The sequence below is a fragment of the Antennarius striatus genome, chromosome 5, assembly GCF_040054535.1.
Source record: "Antennarius striatus isolate MH-2024 chromosome 5, ASM4005453v1, whole genome shotgun sequence".
Lineage (NCBI taxonomy): Eukaryota > Metazoa > Chordata > Actinopteri > Lophiiformes > Antennariidae > Antennarius > Antennarius striatus.
The window spans coordinates 17028896-17051526 of NC_090780.1; the positions used below are offsets into that span (position 1 = coordinate 17028896).

Sequence of the window (22631 nt, forward strand, 5' to 3'; positions counted from 1 at the left end):
CACAATGCTGTACTTTAGTCAAGCCTCTTTTTATAAATACTAAAAAGTGCCAAAACTTTCTTCACATCTTCATTTGTATTTGCGTGTCTTCAGTGGGAACACAAGAATCACAAGCAGAATCCTGGTGGAACAACCAGGTGAAATAAAGGACCACATAGTGGTGTTTTTAAATATCCGTTTCAGGGGTTTTACCATGAGAACAAACTGTCATGTGTGATCACTGGTGTGAGTAAACACCAGATTACAGTTACACCTCAAATTAGCATACATTGTTTTGTTGAAAGGTATTTAAAGCAACCCCCTATCTCATTATTAGTGAGTGATGAAAGCACAGATACTATAAATACTATAACTATAAATCAGTTGTTATTATTTTTATTGGAAGAAAGTGCTTGGCATTAATTTGATGACCCTATGCAGCCATTACATAGTGCCTTTGACCTGTTACCTTCTGGTTGTGAGGTCTAGATTAGGATTTATGTTTATCATGTTCCCCAACTGGTGTACATGTCTGGTTATGTTCACATTTTACTAAAAAGATCTGCGCAACACTTTATATGAGTCTAGATAGATAGATAGATAGATAGATAGATAGATAGATAGATAGATAGATAGATAGATACATACATATTAATTCCAGAGGAAATTGCACATATCCACTGCTCAGGCATTACATAATGAATAAATACTGGATAAACACCAGGAAAAAAAGAAACACTGACACCACAGGACATACCGCAAGACATACACTACACTAACAGACACATGCAGCACTAACAGGACTTATATACTAAACTAAATCTAAATTATAAACAGTATAAAATAAAATAAAATAACAAATAAAAATAAAAAGTTAAAGTGATTAGTTAGTTAATTAATTAGTTAATGAGTGCTTAGTTAATGTTAGTGGTTCCAATGCATGCATTCTGTACATATATTAGTGAGCACAGGCCCCTGTAGTACTCACACACACACACACACACACACACACACACACACACACACACACACACACACATACACAAGGGGGCCTGTAGGCATGCAAGGGAGGTAGAGTGGCGAGCAGTTCCTTCTTGGTGTGCCCCAGATGAGCAATTTGTAAAGGGGACGGCGCCTTGCTCAAGGGCGCCTCGGCAGTGCTATATATTCTTGAAACAGTGCTTCAATGGGGAGTTGGGCAACACTTTTAATAGGTGAAATACTGCTTGGATTTTAAATTGAGGGTGATGTCAGATTGTGATTTGTGGGGGTTGGTAATGAAACAGTGTCATGACTTTTATGGCGTTACCCTTTGTGCATGCTCGGTTATGTCATGTCTAAGATTTAACTGACAGAGTTTACCCTCGGGGTAGTAGAGAACCCGAATTAACCCTACCAAAGGTATCCTATTGTTCCTCAGTATTAAAAACAAGACAGACATTCTTCTGGAATTTCTTCTAGCAAGATTACCTTAATTTCTATCAATCGATCAATTGGTGATGATCAATATTAGTTTGACTGCTCCCTCTCCTGACCTGTTCAGTGATGTCTGCTCTGTCATTACATGAGAGTTCAATTCAAACCAAACCCTCATTGATTCCGCTTCCAACCGGAGCTCAGAGCAGCTCTCATCTGCTGCTGAGGGCCGGGGGCCCCTCACTCCTCCTCCCTCCCTCACCCCCCCTCCAACGGACCAACGGACCCCTCAGGATGGAGATAGCGAGAGGATAAAGGGGAGAACTTTTTCTCTTGTTTTTTTTTTTTTTTGTACTATTCACTCCAGTGATTGTAAACGGGACGGAGGGGAGGGGGGGACGGTTCGGTCAGATTTTCCAGAGAGGTGGAAGTTGTCTGGGGTGGAGGACGGGGACGGGAACGGTTAATCCGGGAAGCGAAGTTCTGCTGGCTTGAGGCGGAGAATGGAAACGAAGTGTCCCTCCTCTGGAGCCCCTGGTGGTCCGTCCGCGTTTTGAAGAGGAGAGAGCGGCGGGCGAACCTCTGCCTCTGAGCCTCGGGAGAAGTTGGGAGGAAACCGGTTTTCCCTGGTACCGGAGCGCGGCTTTTGTTTGTGAATGGTGGGGAGTTTTTCCTGTTTGCCAGAGCCGACGGTGAAGGAGCAGCTCCCCGACGCTCAGGCTCCTTGGTGAGTGTTTAGATCACTTTTTTTTTCTACATGTTTTTTGCGGCTCACAAGCGTCGATCGCCGGCGGTCAGCTCGACTTTACGAGTTGATGGATCACAGTTGATCCACACTCCATGGTGGTCTGTAATGACACGCAGCCAGCCGGGAGGATTCCGTTTCTTTTTTTCTTTCTTTATTATTATTATTATTTATTTATTTTTATTTTTACACTTGAGAAACGTCCAACTTGTCCTTCAGCTTCTGAGGACCAAGACTGATTCGGGACAGGATGGGTTTTATCCGGACGCACTGACCCAAACATGTCCTCTGCTTTACTCTGGCTTCTGTAGAAGATGTGCCAGTGGGACATGTTGAATAACTCGTTTTAAATAAAAATAACATTTTATATCTGGGTGATGATGCGTCCACATCCTTCAGCTTTGTCACATTTGACGTTAAGGTCCAACGTTTCCAGAAGATCTTGAGGTTTTTGGGGTTTTTTTGTCCAGTCTTTACAGGGGGGTGCAGCCTGTAGTTACACCCCCACCAAAGACCCCCCTCCCCATCTAGTTGACCCACTCTGCTGCTGCACCAGATGGTTTCTGGACCCTTTGAAGTGAGTAGAAGCCATGCTTTGGGGGGGGTGAAGAGAGAAGAGCAGGGGATGATGAAAGTTGGTTTGCATGTGTTCTGGTTGGCATATGTTCTTTTTTTGCATGGTGACTTTTTATTCAAACAACCTGGAGGCTGGAACTTGTGTTCTGTCTCTGGGATCGGAACACGCTGAGACCATCACCTGTAACTTAAATATGTTTAGCGACTTCCAAGAGAGGGTTCCTGAAGAGTCTGCAGGCGACACAGTAAAGCGTGAGAATTCTCATTTTGTGAGAGCACATTTTAATTTGACGGTTGTGTAATTATATTGTTTGGGGCCACTTTCTTCTATCAACATAAGCAGACATTTTTTTCTTCCTTGAAGAAGCAGGGCCACGACCTGGGGTTTATTTTAACTAGGAGTCCAAACCTGTGTTAAATGACACCAGTATATGTGTTATATTGCAGAGTAAAAAATATTAATTCTTATTTTAGTTTACATTACAAAATAAGAATCTTCAAGCGAAGGTGCCTTTTCTGATTTTTACTGAAATGATCTAATATTTCAGCCCTACTAGGCTTTTTAGTTAATATAGTTATTAGACCCATTGGCAGATTCACGTAATCTCCACGTGTCTGTTGTTAGTTGTTGTCTTTTATAAATCTATTTTTTAGTTCGAACTGGGCTAAAAATCAGATTACTTTTCATCATACCGCTGTTCCGTAGTGATTACTGTATTTATGTGTATTATATTACCCCAGAAGTCATGGGAGTTGTTGACTCCAACTCTGTCATACCACATGGACAAAAGTTCTACCCACTGAGCAGCTTGTCATTACTTCCACCATGGAGGTTGTGCGTTTCACCCATGTTACAGTGTTTGGTGGGGTTGTTGGCCAGATTTATAGAAAAACTAAAGGACAGATTGTCACGAAGCTTGGAAGAAAGGCGGGATGTGGGCCAGGAAAGAAAATGTTGTGGACGATTTGTATAAAGGCACAAATTTCTTTCACATTGCTGGAAAATGCCGTTTTTTAACTTTGGCCCGTATTACTCATAAGATGACTAAAAGAGAAGTTTGTAGAACTTTGTGGAGGGGTGGGTAATGGGTGATTGAACAACGAGGCAACTGTGCCCTGTCGCCATGACAACTATCATATTTAAAGGACATAATGATTGTTATTCTCAGAAAACCTGAGAAAGGGAATCATAAAATGTCTAACTGGAGACTGTGTGTTATTGTTGGTTCTATTAAAAAGTGACTCCACAACTCCAGCTTTAAATCACTCACATACACCACATCAAACTGCTTTAGTTGTCAAGTGTTGACTTGGATTAAACTCCTGAAAAAACAAGGTGAAGGAGGCTCTTGAAAGTTCTAGAGAGTGGAGGGTGCAAGTAAAAAACTTTGTCTCATGGGAAACACATAAAAACTGATACCAGTCATTTCGAAACATCCATCCATAGTCTACTTATAGCGGTCTAATCACTGGTTGTAGCAGGACATGAGAGCAACGTTGAGTCGGCTTGGAAAAATGAAGGACGCACATGATATTTTAGGGTCTAGAGATCATTGCAGGAGGTACAATTATTGTCGACTGGAATTTGACAAAGCCTGTTAAACGTAGGCTCTAAATGACAGAGCTGCAGTAGAAGGGCTGCAGACACATGTCGGCCGGACCGTCTCTGTGTCCTGCTTCTTCCTGCCAAACCTGTCTGCAATGGTTCTTCAATCGGAAGACTCTTCCACTGAGTCCGCTAAATTAATTCCATTTGGTCTGCTTATGAGAAAAAGAAAAGAAAATGCTATTAATGTATGCTGTAATCATATCACACGACAGTGAAATTTCATCATCAGGTCTGAACAGCTTTGGAAATCCTAATGTAATACTATCAGGACGATCCAGCTGTACACTGCATCATAGTGTTTATAAAAAGAATACTAGTCCTTAATAGAGATTATAACATTTGACTGAATGTATTTCTGATGCAGAGTATGTACACATGCACCGGTGTCACATGACTCCCATCCAAAAGCTCATTGTGTTTCTTTCTACCTTGCTTGTAAAATTCTGTTTTAAGTTTTTCTCCTAAACTCAAAGGCCTCTATTGTTCAGATGAACTCAGGCGGTATAAGATTGGGAGCTTATGAGGGGAAAGATCTAGAATCCTACTAAGTAAATATTGCCCCAAGTGATGACTGGAGTCTGTGACCAGCGGGAAAATGACTTTAGAGTGATAATGATAAATTAGACTTCTCTCTTTATTTTTAATGGTCTTTATTTTGAAATATTGTGGCAGTAACACTTTCATAAGACTTGTTGAGCCAATTGACTCAAATGTTGGTAAAAATAAATTTAGTTTCTGATGTCTCAAGTATTTTATGTGGATTATGAGTGCAGTTTAGTGTATTGGTGGATGATTGTGGTTAGAAATCACTACTATAAAAGGTTTTTTGTTTCTATGAGATCTGACTCCCTGACCTTTTGATACTAAAATTAGTTGAGGTTTTTTATTTTAAGGTCTAACAAGAACGTACCGTGACAATAAAGGCCTATTCATATGTATTTGTATCCCAATCCAAAGACTGCTTCCAACAATCTCAATTTAAATCCTGTCCTTGTATTTTGTTTGGATTATTCAGCAGTGAATCAGGTTTTCTTTTGATTCTTTGGTTGAAAAAGAATAGTGTTATCCATTTTGCATCAGCTCTTTGAACAAATGGATTTAAATCTTTGTTGTGATAAATGTTCAATTAAGAAGGGTTAATGTTTAGGAGTCGATTAGGATAAGACCATGAGATCTGCAGAAGAAGACACATGTATACGAGTAACACCGTTTCCCATTGGTTGTGTATGCATGTTAAACATGAGTCCGTTCTTTCCTATGAAGGCTTCTGGGTCTAAGCGAGGATGATCCACATCATGCAACTAAGACATTGTGAATGGCATGGATTCATCATTCATGCTAACTTTACTGTGTGTTAGGGAGACCATGCATGTATAGGCAGCACACGCTTCATGCACTCTCAATGTGGATGTACAGTAGATTTTCTCACTAGTCCGCATGAGAAACCTTAAAGTTTGTTGCGTGTTTGCAAAATGTTAGTTTGCACATTATATAAACAATTTTTAAGGTAACATTATAGATTACAATATATATAATATATATACTTGCAGGACTTTGCACTCTACATAATGTTCAAAGCCACTTGTCCATCTGAGTCATACTGTGTTTTGTTAGCCTAGCATTTCCTTCATTTCGTCATCAGGGTGTTACTCTGTGTATTACATGAAAGTGCAGACTCAACAGAACTGTGTGGAAAGTTGTTCCAGTTAGTTGCATCCCAGATCTTGTTATAGTCTGCTGACAGAACGACTAAAAGTTGTTCCCCTTTTACCCAAAGTGTAGTAAGAATCAAACGGGATGCAGTCAATAAATTAAACCCAGAAATGTACAGTACATGTGGAAAATGATGTAGAATGTTTTTCACCATCTTCAGCTTCATCTTTGGGTCACAGTTCTGGTCTCTTATGCTTAAATTGAAGATAGATTTTAATGAAGCTCATGGAACCAATTAATTTTGTAGGAATGTCCAGACAAAGTAACAGATAAACAAGTTTTATTCACCTACTTGAAAAGAACCCTGACGGCTGCCAAATGTTTTGGTCATATTCAGCATTAGTGGACCATGCTAGCTTGAATATTGAAGAGGGGAGTTTCAAAGTGTAACTCCACTATGATACAGTGCATTCTTCATGTGTGTTGTTGCTACCCCATCATTTTACGTTTAAATGATCCTGCAAAGTAGACTATTATCATCATACTACAAAGATGTCTTTTCTGTTATCATAGTAATGCCCAGAAAGCTAATGTCCAGTTGTTTGACTTTTTAAATCGGTGCAAACTTTTTTATTTGGGGGTTGTTGTGATGAAGGATGTTTCAAAGGTAACGATCCATCTTTCTGCCCTTTCTCCGTCTCGTCTCATAAACATGTGGGTCAGATCCTGCTGAAACCTGATGTTCCACTTCCTCATCTGGTGCTAGGCTTCCTGCTACCGACAGACAGGAAGCTCAGGCATGGCTCATGTGATATTTTGCTCAGTGTGGTCCGGGCTGAAAGCAGATGGTAATGTTCATGAACACAAATGTCTCCGTGTTTATCCAGTGTTTACTCTCACGGCTATATAGCAGTCGTTCTAATAACCACCACTGAGGCAGTTCATGTTTTCTTTCTGCTTGTCTGGAATTGATTAGTCTTTCAACTGGTTGGGGTTCTCTGCTGGAGATGGTGTGATTTATGGTTCCAACTGCACAGCACGGACCACAATTTATCTCACATCCTTAGAGTCCAAGTTAAGGCTGTCACACAGCCAACGCTGCGTTTTCAGCTTCTCAGCTGGCCCTGGCCATCAAGCTATAGGAGTGCTCGCAGAATCCTCTGCGATGATCACACGCACCCACCCTTTCTTTAAACACACCCAAATTAGCTATGTGGGGAACTTGTAGTTGATTCCGCAGCAGCTGAGTACTCAGATCTGTGCTACTCAACCCCCCAGTGGTATTTGTTCAGAGGGAGTATACTCCGGGGTTAGTTTTTGTTTCAAATGCAAGCCAATATTCCAATGGTACATTCACAGCTGATGCTTGTTGTAAGTAAACGCATCATCCCCACCCATTGCTTCTTAAGAAAATGTGTGCAATACCCTGGGAGCAGTTGTGTATGTCTTTTCTCACTGTTTGTGTATTTGTTAAAGGGTTTGACCCGATAGAAGCCTTCAGTTGTGAAGTTAGTCGAACCTGGAAATTAAGTGATTCTTTAACCTAAACCTTTAAATCTGTGCTCGATTGTTCAGTCTTTGGTCTGGATGGCAAAATGACAATTTTCAGATGTAGTTTCATTAAATTCCCTTCAAGACATTTATCCTCAGAGGATGAATTCTGCTGACTTAGCTGTTTCCTAAGGAAGAAATTCTGGAAAATTTTTGGATCCTTTTCACTGTACTGCTTTCACCAGTCCTTTTCTAGCATGTTAAGAAGCGACGCTTTGGGTCATCAACCTGATCAATGTAACTCACAGACCTACTCACCTGTACAACTCAACTCACAAATCCTTAGAATCTGTAAGAAAAACAACACAAATGTTTATAGGAAACACTAAACATAGCAAATAGTGAAGTCTTCAATAAAAATGTCATTATCATGACATCTGTTTCAGATATGATCTTTTTACACCACGTGATAAGGCTTGTCATTGTTGTTGTACTGCTATGGGGCGTCCCACAGCAGTACAGACATGTATGAGCACGATGTGGTTAACGTCTAGCTAGAGTCTGTCAACCTTTGCTCTCGTTCACTCGTATTGAATCAGTTGCCAGGCAACTTCAGCCTGGAGAAAAACCGGTCGTTGGGCATTGGGAGGTTCCGAGGCCTCCAGCGAGCCCAGTCATTGAGAGAGATGGTTCTGTTTAGGATCCCCTCCCCTCATCAGTCACTGGCCTTCTATAGCCAAATGCTTGGCATCCATCTCGCAGCAAACACTTGAGATCTACCAGTTTCCTTGGTGCTATCGACCGTCTTTATGCGGTCTTCTTTTTTGTTCACATGGTATCCTCTGAGTGCCACCAGAGGTCACGACATGAGCCTCAGTCTTTGTTTCACTCCATAAAGGCTCTATTCTCCCTCGGCAGCAAAGCCCTCCAGGCTTGCTGGACATAGGACACCATTGTGACTCACAGAGGGGTAACATGAGGCTGATGCATGCTTATGAAAGAGTGCATGGGTTTGATTATGAAGTTTTTAAAACTGTGTTGAAGTATTAACTAGTTGTCAGCCATTAGTTTTAATGAGAAAGTACTGATTTAGCATTAAACCAACGTGGGCTACTGTACTTTATGGTTTTCCATTAGAACACAGAGTATTCATGAGAAGCAATAGATAGTTGTTTTTAGTAATTACTGTACTGTTAGAATAAGTTGGAGTCTAATATGATAAGTCATAATTTGACTGACCTACAAAATGCACCACAAAGTGGTCTTCTGATTTTACACGTATATTCAACAGATATCGAATCATTTTTTTGTCCTGTTTTTTGACAGGTGAAAGCCTACAGCGTACAAAGCCAACTCTTGTTCCTTTCACAGCACCTGAAGGTTTTTCTTAGTTGTTGCAATAATGTAAGTGGCTTATTTTTCACTGAAGTACAGCTTTCCCACGATGAAAAATATGCAAATATTTCAGAACGAGACATCACAGAGAAGGGAAATGGTAGAAAGGCGTGGTTCTGAACGTGAAGGTCTACAAATGACAGGAAACTTCTTGGGGGGGGGGACATATCCATACCAGCTAGGTGGCCTGGAGAGAAAGGCCCTGGAGCCCAGCAAACATATTTCCAATATGAACTGGTTCATATTTTAGAGATACAGGGCAACTTTTTAAACCAGTCGACAATGAAACATCAAACAGTCTCCTCTGGGTTTTCTTTACTATGATTTGCACCGACACATTCAGTAAATCAACGCACAAACCATAGAACAAGAACAAAGACCATAACAAACAATGTCCATTCTCTCGTGAGGTCTTTTCTAATCTTGTATCCTGTTCATGAGGCATCGCTGTCTTATCACAACAATAATTACACTGAAGCATTTATTCATGTGTAGTACACGTACTACACATCAGGTATAGAGTACCCTTGAGGTATAGAGTAAAGGGGTTGTGAGTGTGAACCTTTTCTTTTGATAAATTAAGTAGATCAAATGGACAGACGGTGGCCGTTATGTTTTTGATTTGCAAAGTCTCCATTCTCATGAACACGTTGCCTCAGCAATGGATCATGACTCAGATGACCTCATGCATTCAGTGGTCAATGGTTCCAGTTTGGGAGTCTAAGTGAAAAACGTTCCTTCAACCTTACGAACACATGCCTGCCATAAATCAAGAATTTGTAGGATAATGCTAACAAAAACTCACACAGATGTCTCATAGACATGATGAAGGGATGATAGTTTAAATCCAGATGGTAAAGGTTCAATCTCAGCCAGACATCGACATAAACACTATTTAACATAACTTTGGAATCGGAGGAGAGACTGACCATTTTTTCATTTAGTCAGATGCTAGTGACGCTGTGAGATGAGCTAAGAGAAGAGAGACTTCATGAATTCTGTGCTGCCATGTTGAAGATGCATGTCAGGCATCTGTGTTTTAGAATTTATAGCTTCTTCATGGTAAAGGCCATGTCTGAAACATTTCAGTTCAAAAAAAGTACTTTGGTTTTACTGATAGTGACCTTCAAGTTCCACCATGTAAAGAAACCATTTGTACCGAGCATTACATCACAACATCACCGCACCCTCATAAAATCATTACATGTAAAGTATTGAACATTCAGTCTTACCCTCAGCTGTGTGTGCACGTGTCCTCGTAATACAACACTATGATAGACCTGCAGTGTCCAAATTTTAAGTGGTCACAGACATATCTGCTGAGTTCTACAAAAAATAAGTAACTCACTGCAGCTGTCACAAACCTAAGATGGGAGACAAATGTTCTGAAGAAGAAAAATTTCCAGCCAGATCATTTTTTCCATGTAAAGTCATTCATAGGCAGGACATGCAAATTACATAGCCTTGTGTCTGAGAAATATGCGAAGCAAATGTGACCCATTTCAGTGAGAAAACCGATTAAAGTAGGGGAAAGTTCCTGCTAAGTACGGATAAGTGAGGGATAGACGGAGCAGAGAGAGATCTGGAAAGGAGCACAGAATAAAGGCCGGGCGAAATGTTCCTAGCTGTTTGTCTAAAGCAGAAGACGTGAGGTACTTGTAATCGGATCTCAGCTGTGGTGAAATCATAAAGGAGGTCCGCCAGCTGCCTCAGAGCGAGCCGTCCACCCACAAGCCTTTAGCCCCGCTGCAGCCCTCTGTGGCGCTCTGCAGGCCTGCCAGCTTTAATATCACATCAACCCCACAACTGGTTCATTTCCTAGTGATTCTAAAGCATGTTGAGGTTAAGCTTTTACCCCTTGATTGTCATTACTTGTTGCTTCCGATAATTATTTTGCGGATGTTTTTTATGACTGTTTCCAGGGGATAAATGTGACAGACAGTTCAGTCATTCCCTATTTAGGATGGCTCCTCATTGTCTCCAATCACTTGTCTGGTGAAGATCCAGGACTGGAACATCACAAACAAATATAATTCTGGGAGGTTGCATAGTTGGAAGCTGTTTTCAGTTTATCATCACAACAAATATCAGGGGGGAATTTAAGCAGCAAAAGTGAAAAGTTATGATTTCTCTGTTTTGTCTTTCCTTAGAGTCACAAACCTGCTCAGATGGACTCCAGATAGCGTCACTAGACATTCTGTCCCAGTCACAACTTTCAGCCTCCCACATTCACCCAGAATGGCAGACCCCACCGGACTGACCTCTGAAGGGGCCGGGGCGGGTGTGGCCGAGGTCGACGTGTGCAGTTTGGAAATAGAGAGGAAGTATGATGTCATCCCTGCCGTCATCTGCTCCATGTGTTGCTTGTTTGGCATCATCTACTGTTTCTTTGGTGAGAATCTTCTGTATATCAAATAAGGCAACCAGTTTCTAGCAGGCATCATGTGACATTCTAGGTCTCTTTTTCTCTAGGTTACCGCTGTTTCAAGGCCGTCATGTTCCTCTCTGGGCTGATATTTGGCTCCGTCATTATCTTCTTGCTGTGCCACAAGGAACATGTGCTCGATACTCAGCTGAGCGTGGAGGCCAGTGCCGGGATCGGCCTCGGTATCGGTCTGCTGTGTGGCCTGGTCACCATGCTGGTGCGAAGCGTGGGCCTCTTTATGACCGGCCTGCTGCTGGGCCTCTTACTGGCCCTTGCCGCCCTGCTGGTCACTCACCAGTTCTACACTCCAACCACAGTCTGGGTCCCACTGGGGACACTTCTGGGATCAGGCATGGTGTTTGCTGTGCTGACGCTACAGTGGCAAAAGCTCTTCACCATGATCTCCACAGCTGTGTTTGGGGCGGCCATCATGACGGTGTGCGCTGATTACTTTGTGGAGATGCTCGTTTTGACGAAGCATGTTTACGAATGCTTGCGCCTCACAATGGGACCGCCTCTCTGCTGGTACAGTTGGGTCATCATGGGCATCTGGCCTGCCCTCAGCCTCGTCGGAGTCCTAGTCCAGTGGAAACTCACAGATGACAGCTTCTCACACACGGAAGGTAAGGAGAAAATATTAACTGTTGTCAGGGTTGCTGAGAATTATAAGTAAGAAATCTGAAGAGCCAGTGGAGGACTGAAAAGGTTTTAGCAGTTTTTCACTTTTGCATACCCCAAAATGCACAGTTTTCTTCTTATTCATCTGTTAATTCATCTTGAGTTTGAGGTGAGTTGCTTGAACATCCCCAGAGAGATGCCTGGCTTCTGTCAAAATACAATGATGGCAAATGGCTTGTCGCATTCAAAGCCAAAGGAAATATATCTGGAAAAAGTCAGAAGCTTCCAGAAACCATTACACAGCAGACAAGAATAAAAAGTATTTAGGTTTGCAGTAAAATGTTATTTGACTGGATGTAAGTAATAGAGACAGAAGAAGCAGCTTCTTCCATGTTGCTGTCGTTTGATGGTAAAACGATGTTTGCAGGATGACTGAATCCCTTTCTTCTCCTCCAGTTGTTATCAGTCGCAGACAGAAGAGAGTCCAGCTGATGAGAATTCGAGAGAAGGACGCTAAAAAGCGACAGCAGGCAGGTGGGCAGGAAGGCACGTACCGCCGTAAACCCACCCCAGTAAAACGCTACGCTGGGGATCTACTGGCGCCGGTCAGTGTCACCCAAAAAGGCGTGAACTGTAGCTTCTGATGCCTTTAAGACCTTGACCACACCATTTACATATACTTCACTAATCTCTCTGTGTCTTGTTCTCTGCAGAGCTACCTGCAAAGTCTTCGGGACAGACAAATGGACACGGGCATGTCTGTTAGCAGCGCAGGCACCGCCAACCACGCCATGATCGACTTTGACTACGACACTGGCTCCACCGCACCCCTCACAGCTACAACCCCAGTCGTCAGTGTCTAAGTAAAGCAGAGGAAAAGACCGCTCAGATCTGTGGTTTCAAAATGCCTTCCTCCTGTAGAGTTGAACAGCAAACTGATCCCTGCAGCTCTGGGTTTGTTTTGTCCTTGAACTGGTTTGGAGCTCAAGTGGATTTCTTCCCATCGGTGTGTCGGTCCATGGTGTCGATGAAACAGATTGCTGCTTTTTTTGAAGTAAGAGGTGTCAAATTATAACCACTCTGAGAAACACGTGAAAACCCATACTAACAAAACAAGGTCCTCAATTTCCTCATATTGGGTATTAAATGCATTAATATGTACGAGCCACAAGCAATGTCTGTTTCTGTTGGGTAGCATGAAGCGATTTGACGCTACCAGTAGTGTACTTAAAAGTGCCTGAAGTGTTTTGTGATTACATGTCTTACTGTTTGACTGTGTGGTCGTAGGATTTGAGAAATATTATTACAATGATTTTGATTTTGTGTGTTTTTCATGTGTTGAAAATGACATGAAAGTAGATGCATGGTGAAAGACCAGCTGAAGCAAAAAACTGAATGATGCAAAGAGACGACAGTTTGTTTTAAAGCTCTTGGCCTTGGGCAGGATGTTTTCCAGCAGCAGCCATATTTCTGTGACCATTTTTTTGTAATTTCAGTGTAGACTGTCAGAACACAGTAGATGAACAATTTAAACCTTTGTATGCTTGTGGAGTCAACTTTTTTAAATAATTTATTTGTATAATGTCCAAATACATGGTAGTGTTGAAAAAGGACAAAAAAGAGTGCATGTTTTAGTTTGTAGCATTTTAAATAATAATTGTGTTCGAGGGGACAATACACCTAATACCTGAAACTGTACATACCTGTCGATAGAAAATTCAAGGATAAATAAATGTGTTTGATATTAAAAAAAAAGTGAATCTGATCATTCACACTAGATTCAAAATGAAAGCAGCTGTTTTTGTCTTTGGTTGAAGCAAAAATTCAATATTTTATATTTTGTCCGGAATTTTTCACCTTTTCTTCTGGTGATGTGCAGCTGATTGCATTGCTGTTATTTCTATCTTAACTGTAGCCCGTTTTATATTTCCATTTAAATCCAAACAATCTGATCATTGTCGCGGACCAGTGCAATTTATTAAATAATTTACAACATTTTTAAAAAGTGCTTTAAAAATGAGTGGACTGAAAGAACTCTTCCATCATTACATTACATCTTACTGAAAGTATTAAGACTCATGATCCAACACACATGTTCCAGAGAAAAACAGTGGGTCTCCCATGACTTCATGCAAAAGTTTGGATAAATCGTTGAGTAACAAAGTGTGCTCCAGAACTAACCCTCACTTATATCAACCAGCGGTGGAGGGCATGTGTAGCTTAGTTGAAATACACTAAAAAGCACACTTTTTGTTTTACAAGACAAAATTTAATCTGTGCTCTTTGGACCCTGGTTGTGAAAGCGTTCCTTCATTTTGTTCTGTCTGCTGCCCTCTAATGGTCGGTTCATGGCATTACAACAGGAAATTTACTTGACCTCAAAAGGCCCCTAGAAGGTTTCGGGTTCGATTCCGCTCTGTTTGGGGGGTTTTATGTTTTCGTTCCTGTGTGGGTTCTTTCCGGGGCCTCCATTCTCCGTCCACCGCCAAAAACATCCAGTTTAGATAAATTCATCATTCCAAATTGTCAACAAGTGTGACAGTGCGTGTGACTGGTTGTTTGTCTAAGTGTGTTAGTGACGCGCAGGCGGTGCTTCCGGGGTTAACCCCGCCCCTCTTCCGTAGCCAGCTGTGATAGGTTCGAGCGTAACCCGTGATCCGCAGAAAAGCGGTTAAGGGGCTGGTCGTAAGAAAGATGGATGGATTAATGAAAATAAATTTAATATTTATAGGAATTCGCATCAAAACAAATCCGACAACTAAAACAACCCGCACATAATTTGAGGCTGACGTACATGTTACAGACAAGCGTTGGAACCTGGACCACGGAGCTCTGAGGGGTCCTGCCACATGAACGCGCTTCGTGCGCACGGTTAATATTAAGTCGCGGATTGCGTCATATCCGCGGGCACGGCGACTAACGCGGATCGGGCGGGTCCGACAGCAAAAAAAATTAAATTACCTGAGCGTTTAGTGCATGAGTTGGGGGGGGGGGGGGTATTTTTCGTCAGGCACTAGCTAGCAGACTCATCTTTCAGGGTCCTCTAGCTTGACGCTACAATAACAGAACACAATGGAGTCAAGGAAGATTCGAGAAAGGATCCTTAAAGGAGAGTTAAAAACAAAAACAAAAGAGGGAAAGAAAAGTTCGGTGTGGCAGCGCTTCAGCGAGGTGGTCCGTCTGGACGGCTCCAGCGCCGGGTACGTGATCTGCAACGCGTGTGAAGCGCTTTACGTGTTCGACAGCCACAAAACGGGCACCTCCAACATGGTCCATCACTCCTGTTCCAAAACCAGAACCCTGCCTTGTCTGACAAACGCCATCAACCCCATCGCCCGTCGGGAAACCAAAATATCCATCCCATTGGACGTCCGGTCCAAGTTTGTGGATGACTGCGTGGACATGTGCTGCAGGGATATCCGCCCGTTTGATGTTTTCACCGGGAGAGGGTTCGTCCAGGTGGCGCAGACGCTCATCAACATCGGAGCCAAATACGGTGCTGTCGATGCCGAGGCGATCTTGCCGGATTTCCAGACCCTGGGCGACCGGGCGCAGAGACAGGCAGCTGAATGCAGGGAGAAGCTGCAGCACGTCCTCCAGAGGGTGATGGAGGGCGGTGGGGTCGCTGTCACCCCAGACATGTGTAGGGATGCATCCGGCAGGATGGCCTACACGGTTCTGACGTGTCACTACGTCACTGACAGGTGGCAGCTGGAGAGTAGAACATTGGCTGCAGTGGAATTTGACAGTAATCAGAAAACCACCAATGAAATCATTCGTGATAAGATCACCAGTGTACTGATGAATCATGGGATACCTGCAGAAAGGGTAGTTTTTGTTGGTGATCTGGTACCGAGCATCAGATCAGCTCTTCGGGCCTACCGCTGGGTCCCTTGTGCCTCCCACACCCTGAACACGGTCCTCAGAGAAACATTCAGTCGGGACAGCGGACAAGAGGGCATCACAGATCTGGTGGACGTGTTGGATAACTGCAGAAGTCTTGTCGAATTTCTGAAGCGAGTGGAGGCGGTTCGTAATTTATCCCACACGGTGCTTCAAGAATGGAACTCTCGCTGGAGCAGCAAAGTCCTCATGCTGGAATCTGTTCTGAGACATTACAGCGTCATCATCAAACTCCTGGAGGACAGAGACCAGCTGCATCGGATGGTGGGCATCTCCGAGGAGCAGCTGGTACACCTGGTAGCGTTCCTCACCATCTTCAGATCGGCTGTAGATGAGCTGGAAGGAGACAAATACCCAACGATCCAAACGGTGCTGCTCTGGTTCTTCAAGCTGAAGAAACACTGCGAGCCCAAGTTCGGAGATCCGTCCTACATGATTCTTATCCGGGCTCGGGCATCCAGCCTGCTCCAGGAGAAGATGCGCCTCACTCCCATCCACAAGGTCGCCACGTTTCTCTGTCCCAGATTTAAATCGTTAAAAATGTTGACTCCAGGGGAGAGAAAGGAGGTGATACTCCAAGTGAGGGCCCTTTTAAACGAAGAACCCAGCGGAGGCCAGTTAGCAGGAGTCACCACTGCTCCGTTGGGGTTAGGACGAGGTAAAACCTGCAGATTACTACGTCCTTCATTGACTGCACAAGGTTAAATGAAAGCAAGGTGTAAAAACATGAAATTAAGTAGAAAAGGAATTAATTTTTCTTATGGAATGGTTAAAAAATAGTGCTAAAATCAACACTCCAGAAAGTCTATTCTAACAAGCCTTGTGTCTCCTGTTGCAGACGGTCTGGTTTGTGGGCGACCGAAAAAGCAGAAGATGGACTTCACAGAGTGGGAGGATGAGGCTCCGAGATTTAAGGATGAGGTAGAGGAGTACTGCTCCACTAATTTCCAGTTTGAGGAGTCGCTGGAGGAGAATCTACTGTGTTTCTGGGACAAACAAAACCGCTCCTTCCCACGGTTGCAGCGCCTCGCAAGGAGAATCTTGTGCATTCCTGCGACGACTGTTGTGAATGAGGCCGTGCGGAATCGACTTAATCCTGGAACAGTTGATCCTATTTTATTTTTGAACAGTGCAAAGAAATAATGGCTGTAAATGAGACGGTTACAGGACGTTTCGTCTTATTTTACGTTGTCCCAGCGTTCAGTAGTTACCCCTCCAGAGGAGACGACCGTTGATGTGAGGATGCTCAACATTTTCATGTCTCTGATAGTGAGAGACAACAAACACCATTTGACCTGAAGTCTGCTTCATTGCTATGAAAAGTAAGGATTCCAGTCCAACACCTGACCTGAATTCCCAAATTTAAATGTATTTTTGATTAAGAATAATTTAATGTCGGATGATCCTTAAAGATTGATGTCAAAAATCATGTCATGAAACAAACATGTAGGTCTGTTTGTGTGTATAAATGTGATTTTCTTTACCTTTCTCACTGATTCATTTTAATGAAGTCGAGGAATATGGAAGCAGCTCATCAAATCATCTCTTCCGCTGTTTCAGGAAGTCTTCTAAAGCTGAAGGTTAGCATGATGGTTAGCCTCCTGTTGACCTCCAGGTTAAAAGTTGCCATAGTAACAGCTTCAACTATGTTGTGTTTTACTCTGTGTGTGTGTGTGTGTGTGTGTGTGTGTGTGTGTGTGTGTGTGTGTGTGTGTGTGTGTGTGTGTGTGTGTGTGTGTGTGTGTGTGTGTGATTTGTGAAGTCTCAGCAGATGTCAGTATTTCACACTTCACACTGACTAACTTTATTTTGCTGCATCAATAACAATAAAATCAACCAATCTGAGACAAGAATTTACCTGGGATACGCCCCTTTGTTCATTCTTGGTAAAAAAAAAAACCCCTCAAGGATATATTTGAAAATGTGAATTTTAATCGTGTTTTTGTGACCCTCTTAATATCTCCACTATTCTTATAGACATTACCGTATGTGGTAATAAATGGAAATTTACTGCCACATATGAAAGTACAAAAATGCATTAAAAATGGGGGGAAAAAAACATTGCTACTGTTTTTGAACCTTATGCAAAATATACATATAAACATAAAGGAGAGACAGTGTGACATCCATAGAAGTTCAAATTAAAAAGGTAAAAACAAGCCGTATAGTAGCGTGTGATCAATGATCACGACTTACAAACATCAGCCTGCTGTGGAGGATAGGATTAGTTGAAATAAAATCCAGTGAGATAAAATCAATTCACAAAATATTAACATGAACAATCACTAAGTACTTGGCCTGGAGAAGAGCTGCTGCCTCTGGTTGGGACACCCCTAGCATCGCATCCAGCGCTCCTTCTTGCTCAGTGGGTAACCTCTCTCCACTCTCAGCATCTCATTCACACGCCAGTACTCGTCTCCCTTGAAGAAGAAGATCTTACTGTTGGTCCAGGTGAAGGCGGCGTCTGGACTGGACGGCACTCCGGTGAAGAGCGCAGACAGCGGTTTGGGGTAGACGGTTAAGTCTGTGTACTTGAGCTCGTCCCACTGCCAGTGTTCTGAACCCTGCAGCGACAGGATGAAGACAGATGATTTCTACAGGATTAATAAATGTGGTCGTGTTTATTGCTGCTGCTCTACGTGTTTTAATCCCAGATACCTTGATGAAGATCAGTTTCTTGTTCCTTGTCAGGTAAAGAACTGCATCGATATCAGGAGGGATCCGTGTGACCACCTTTGGGAAGCCGTAGTCCAGAGCGAACATAGTGTACCTCCACACTTTGTTCCCTGAAGCAGTGAGCAAAGTTATCTCAGAAGAGCAGCAAGCGTTACCTCAATGACACAAGTTTTCCACAACCTCTGGTACCTTTAAGGAAGTATGTCTTGTTGGTTCTTTGGGAATGTACAGCAGCGTTAAGGCTCCCAGGAAGTTCCTTCCACAAATTATTGATCTTTAGTGGTGTGTTGTGTCCCAGACCAGAGATAGTCCACACATAGTCTCCGCTGAAAGCAAAGGTTTTCCTCCAGGGTCCTGGTCCCAAACACAGCAACCTCTTAAACTGTGGTAGTTTCGTGGTCCAACGGTTTTACATCATGTTTTTTTTTTTGTAGTGCTTCTGGTTTACGCTAACATTACAGTAGTCTACAATTCATGCTTGTGCTGCTGCTCCAGAAACAACCAGTCTGCCTCTTACCTAACATGATGGCGTCCAGCGTGGCGGTGCATGGGTCAGGGATGCTGTTGGTGGCGTGGCTGCTCTCTGTGGGAAACAGCCCGTCTGAGGTTGTTGGACTAATTAGAGTGCTGGTGATGCGTTTACCTATGAAATAGGAAACTACTATTAGGATGAGAGTTTTGCTTCCTTATTTTAAGATAAAACTAAAAACAATGTAGATAAAGGTTAAATAGTAAGACTTTTATGTAATGCATAACTCTTTGAGGATCAAACAGTGACATGGAGCTAACCTGAAATTAAAATGTTGAAAAGAGTCATCAAAATGTCTCATTTCTCAATTTCTAGAAGTAATATCAGATAATTATCATATTAAACACATTTTATTGATTAGCAGCTAAACATCCTGGTAAATCTATTTGAATCTTTTTATGATTAAACCAACATCAGAAACATTTCTGTTCTACAATTTCCTTTCAGTGTATTTTTCATATCAGATTTTGGTTACAAACACAAATGTAATATTACCCATCATGCTATTCAAAAGTCAAAAACAGGACTGGTATCACTAATCCTCCCACTTCCTGACAGAATATGTGACTCCTTTTTGTTTCCTACCATGTTCACAATCCACTTGTTTCTCTATTTGCAGTTCATCCTCTTTTCTGAAGAGGTTCTGATTTTTGCAAAGTCACAATTGATACCAAGCTGTCTCTGCTGACCCAGTCCAGTTGGTCTCCTTGTTGCACTCACCATATAATGACTGGATGCCCCGGATGTCATCTGAATGCAGCCTGAAGTTGGTACGGTAGCCCGAGTAGACCGGCGCCATCAGAGAGCTTCTAAACTGAGAGTGGCCCAGACCGAGGGCGTGACCGATTTCATGGGCAGCCACAATACGGAGATTAGTACCATAATATGTTCCCTCAGTCCAGAATTCATCCTCATCAAAATGAACAATACCAGATTCTGGTGCCTCAGCGTGGGCCAGCACATGACCTGCAGGTGGGGCCAAAAAAAACATTAACCCATCAACTGTTTTAAATTTGTGCAGAGGTTGGTTTTGATAGTGGTATGTGTTTCTAACCCTGGCCATCAAACGGTACAGAGCAGTAGCCATCTCTCTTGTGGAAGGAGATCCTTATATCTGCTCTGCCGTAGTGGATCTCTCTGAAGGTCAAAGCAGCCACATCGCTCCAGTATTTGAAGGCGGAGTGGATGGCCATCCGGACGTCAGTCTTCTTCATGTCAGGTGTGTAGCTGTAGATGCGGTAGGTCAGATTCCTCTTTCTCCAACGACCTGCAAGACATGGATCAAAAGTGGGCTTTTGTCTTCCCTGAGCAAAAACTTTCATTTCTGAAGTCTGTGTAGGTTCTCAGTCATCCAGGTCATGGTTATCCAAAAGCTGTTGAGTCGATCCACTGGACGTTAAGAAAGTTCTTAAAGACGTTTCGTCTCTCATCCCAGAGACTTCTTCATTTCAGAGAGTGGCTGATAATTCATTTCTGAATCATTTCTGAACACTATGAGTCAATCCATAAGTAGCACAATGGAAAAATGTATGGCTGTTTGTACTGTTTGTAATGGGTTAAACACACTTTAAATGATAAGACAGACAGACTCGAGGCTAGTCTAGTCTTGTCCTGACTCACCCATCACTGAGTACTTGTAGTATTTTTTGTTGAACGGGTCCTCCATGCCACAGCGAGGCTGTCTCATCACTGCCAGAGAAGCTTCATCCACCTCTCCAGTAGGGGGCAGATCGTTCACCCTCTGGAAAACCCTGGAGACCCAACAGACACAGGGAGGAGTGCTGCTCTTATCCTCTTCTGCATTATCTATCAGTCAACAGACCCTAACATATATGTCATGTGATAAAACACCAGCTTGTTAGTACTGCCTGTCATTCCACCTTGAATGTACACTAGTGTGTTTCACCTGAGAGCTTCAATGACCTCCTCCAGGTAGTGGGGGTCTTGTGGATCAGCAGCGTCATCCAGGTAGTGATACTGTTTCAAATAGGCCTTAAATACAGAGGCAGACGCTCATGTACTTAAAAGAACACTTTCAAGCATGTCTATCTAGTATACACTCAATATTGAGATGAGAATATTGTGACGGTTTGGTTAAAATTCTAAAGCAATTTAACACATTACCATTGCTTCTTCTAATTCTTTCCATTGCACCGCTGCACCAATCGCCCCACTGAGACTGAGCAGCAGCAGCAGGAGGCCTGTGTAGTCCATATTCAAATGTTGGGTCCCAGATGTTTAGGGTTGATGCTCAGAGCCTGAGAAGTGCTCTGCGGAGTCCCACAGCAGTCTTCTTCTTCTGCGACCACTTCAGCGGTTTTTAAGTCAGCCCAGTGGATGAGTCAACCCTGTGGCTGATGATCCATCTGTGAAGAATGAGGAATGCAAGAGCAGCCAGTTGATTCACAGCCAACATGTCTGCTGTGATTTTGTGCAGCTGTTCAGAGGAGAGCTGGAGATCCAGCCATAGTCTTCACAGGCTACTGTTTTACTCTCTGAAAAGAGGTCGTTCAGTGTGAAGAACATTCACAAGTCTGGTGATTCCCCGTGAACACAGTGTGTTCTGTGTGTAGTAGTTCAACTACCAGCCTAAACCACAGCGTGTTCACCCTCCGTCTCCACATTCCTCTCATCTCCACAGCTTTCCCATCCCTGAGAAATATCTGCCTACCTCTTAAACACAAATTGATTCATTATGGATCCGAGGAAATGGATCCGAAATAGGGTTGGATACTGTCAACACCAGCTTCCATATTTGTGTAATAATAATGCGATCTAAATTGTTTTTGCACAAGTTTCAAAAGTAGGTTATGGATATTACTCCTAAAGATGTTACCAGTCATTTCGATGGATGACACCCGACAGCAATTACATATAAGATACTATTTTCTAACTAAGGGTTTCCTTGTTTTCCCTTCATGAACACATCAATTAAGATAAATTAGTAACATATCAAATTCTTACTTTTCGATATTAAAGCTGCATTAAACAATACCTTAACTATTTGTTGGTATCTGCAGAATTTAATTCTTGCTCGTTGGGTTTATGTGAGCAGAGCAGTGATGTCGAGGTTCTGCTAAATGTTGACTGTTTTGAAGTAATGTTGCTTGTGAACGAATTCCAGCTTCGGAATCAGTCATTTTACACATGGATATAAGGTCAATATTGTTGCATGAAATTCACAGACATTGTCATTTCTTATCTATTTATCTTGGTGCATTACTGTGTCTTGAAAGATACTGTTTAAATATGTGTTACAACTGGGAGAGAAATGCTGTGAAAAGGTCATAACGTCTCAACGGAGCACCACAAGTTACCAAAACAGCTGGTGTAAAGATGTGAGCGGCGGTGAATGGTTGGCACGAATGCGACTGTGAAGTACATGACAGGCTTAAATCTGAGAAACACTAAAACTACAATCTCTGATGGATTTATGTAGCATTAAGCTACAGGTTACACATATAGACAATTAGGTTATGCATTTATCACCATCCATCCGTCCATTTCCTTGTAGATGAGAGGATCACAACTGTCTCATCTTCAGTCGCTAATCCGCCATGGGTCACGGTTCTGCTGGAACCCATCACAGCTGGTTAAGAGGTGGGATGCCCCCTGG

At 42.7% G+C, this 22631-nt stretch overlaps 2 protein-coding genes across 5 annotated transcripts; one reads left to right on the forward strand and one right to left on the reverse strand.

The window, feature by feature from the left end:
* Positions 1 to 1587: 1587 nt before the first annotated feature.
* LOC137595157 (transmembrane protein 198-like) lies at positions 1588 to 13638 on the forward strand. 4 transcript variants are annotated; one of them, XM_068315044.1, is made up of 5 exons: positions 1588 to 2122; positions 11015 to 11256; positions 11337 to 11912; positions 12364 to 12453; positions 12621 to 13638. In XM_068315044.1, exons 2-5 carry the CDS (start codon positions 11103 to 11105, stop codon positions 12671 to 12673), a joined length of 873 nt encoding a protein of 290 aa, XP_068171145.1. In that variant the 5' UTR covers positions 1588 to 2122; positions 11015 to 11102; the 3' UTR covers positions 12674 to 13638. The 4 variants fall into 4 exon arrangements, with proteins under 4 accessions (XP_068171145.1, XP_068171146.1, XP_068171142.1 ...); XM_068315045.1 differs by having other exon boundaries at positions 1589 to 2122; positions 12364 to 12441; positions 12621 to 13637; XM_068315041.1 differs by having other exon boundaries at positions 1599 to 2122; positions 12364 to 12512; positions 12621 to 13632.
* A 4150-nt stretch (positions 13639 to 17788) lies between these two features.
* Positions 17789 to 21505, reverse strand: mmp19 (matrix metallopeptidase 19). The gene is made up of 9 exons (XM_068315040.1): positions 21140 to 21505; positions 20922 to 21007; positions 20636 to 20766; positions 20070 to 20282; positions 19736 to 19981; positions 19004 to 19129; positions 18676 to 18840; positions 18469 to 18596; positions 17789 to 18374 (listed from the first exon to the last, which is right to left on the reverse strand). The coding sequence occupies exons 1-9, from the start codon at positions 21227 to 21229 to the stop codon at positions 18144 to 18146; spliced, it is 1416 nt and encodes a 471-aa protein (XP_068171141.1). The 5' UTR covers positions 21230 to 21505; the 3' UTR covers positions 17789 to 18143.
* Between the last annotated feature and the right edge of the window lie 1126 nt (positions 21506 to 22631).

Excerpts from the sequence above, each read along its gene's own strand:
- LOC137595157 (XM_068315041.1), top strand. The coding sequence starts at position 11,103 with ATGGCAGACCCCACCGGACTGACCTCTGAAGGGGCCGGGGCGGGTGTG. Across the intron at positions 11,257-11,336 it reads CATCATCTACTGTTTCTTTG|GTTACCGCTGTTTCAAGGCC; the intron begins GTGAGAATCTTC and ends CTTTTTCTCTAG. Across the intron at positions 11,913-12,363 it reads CAGCTTCTCACACACGGAAG|TTGTTATCAGTCGCAGACAG; the intron begins GTAAGGAGAAAA and ends CTTCTCCTCCAG.
- mmp19 (XM_068315040.1), bottom strand. The coding sequence starts at position 21,229 with ATGGACTACACAGGCCTCCTGCTGCTGCTGCTCAGTCTCAGTGGGGCG. Across the intron at positions 21,008-21,139 it reads AAGAATTAGAAGAAGCAATG|GCCTATTTGAAACAGTATCA; the intron begins GTAATGTGTTAA and ends TCTGTATTTAAG. Across the intron at positions 19,130-19,735 it reads GGGCATCCAGTCATTATATG|GTAAACGCATCACCAGCACT; the intron begins GTGAGTGCAACA and ends CCTATTTCATAG.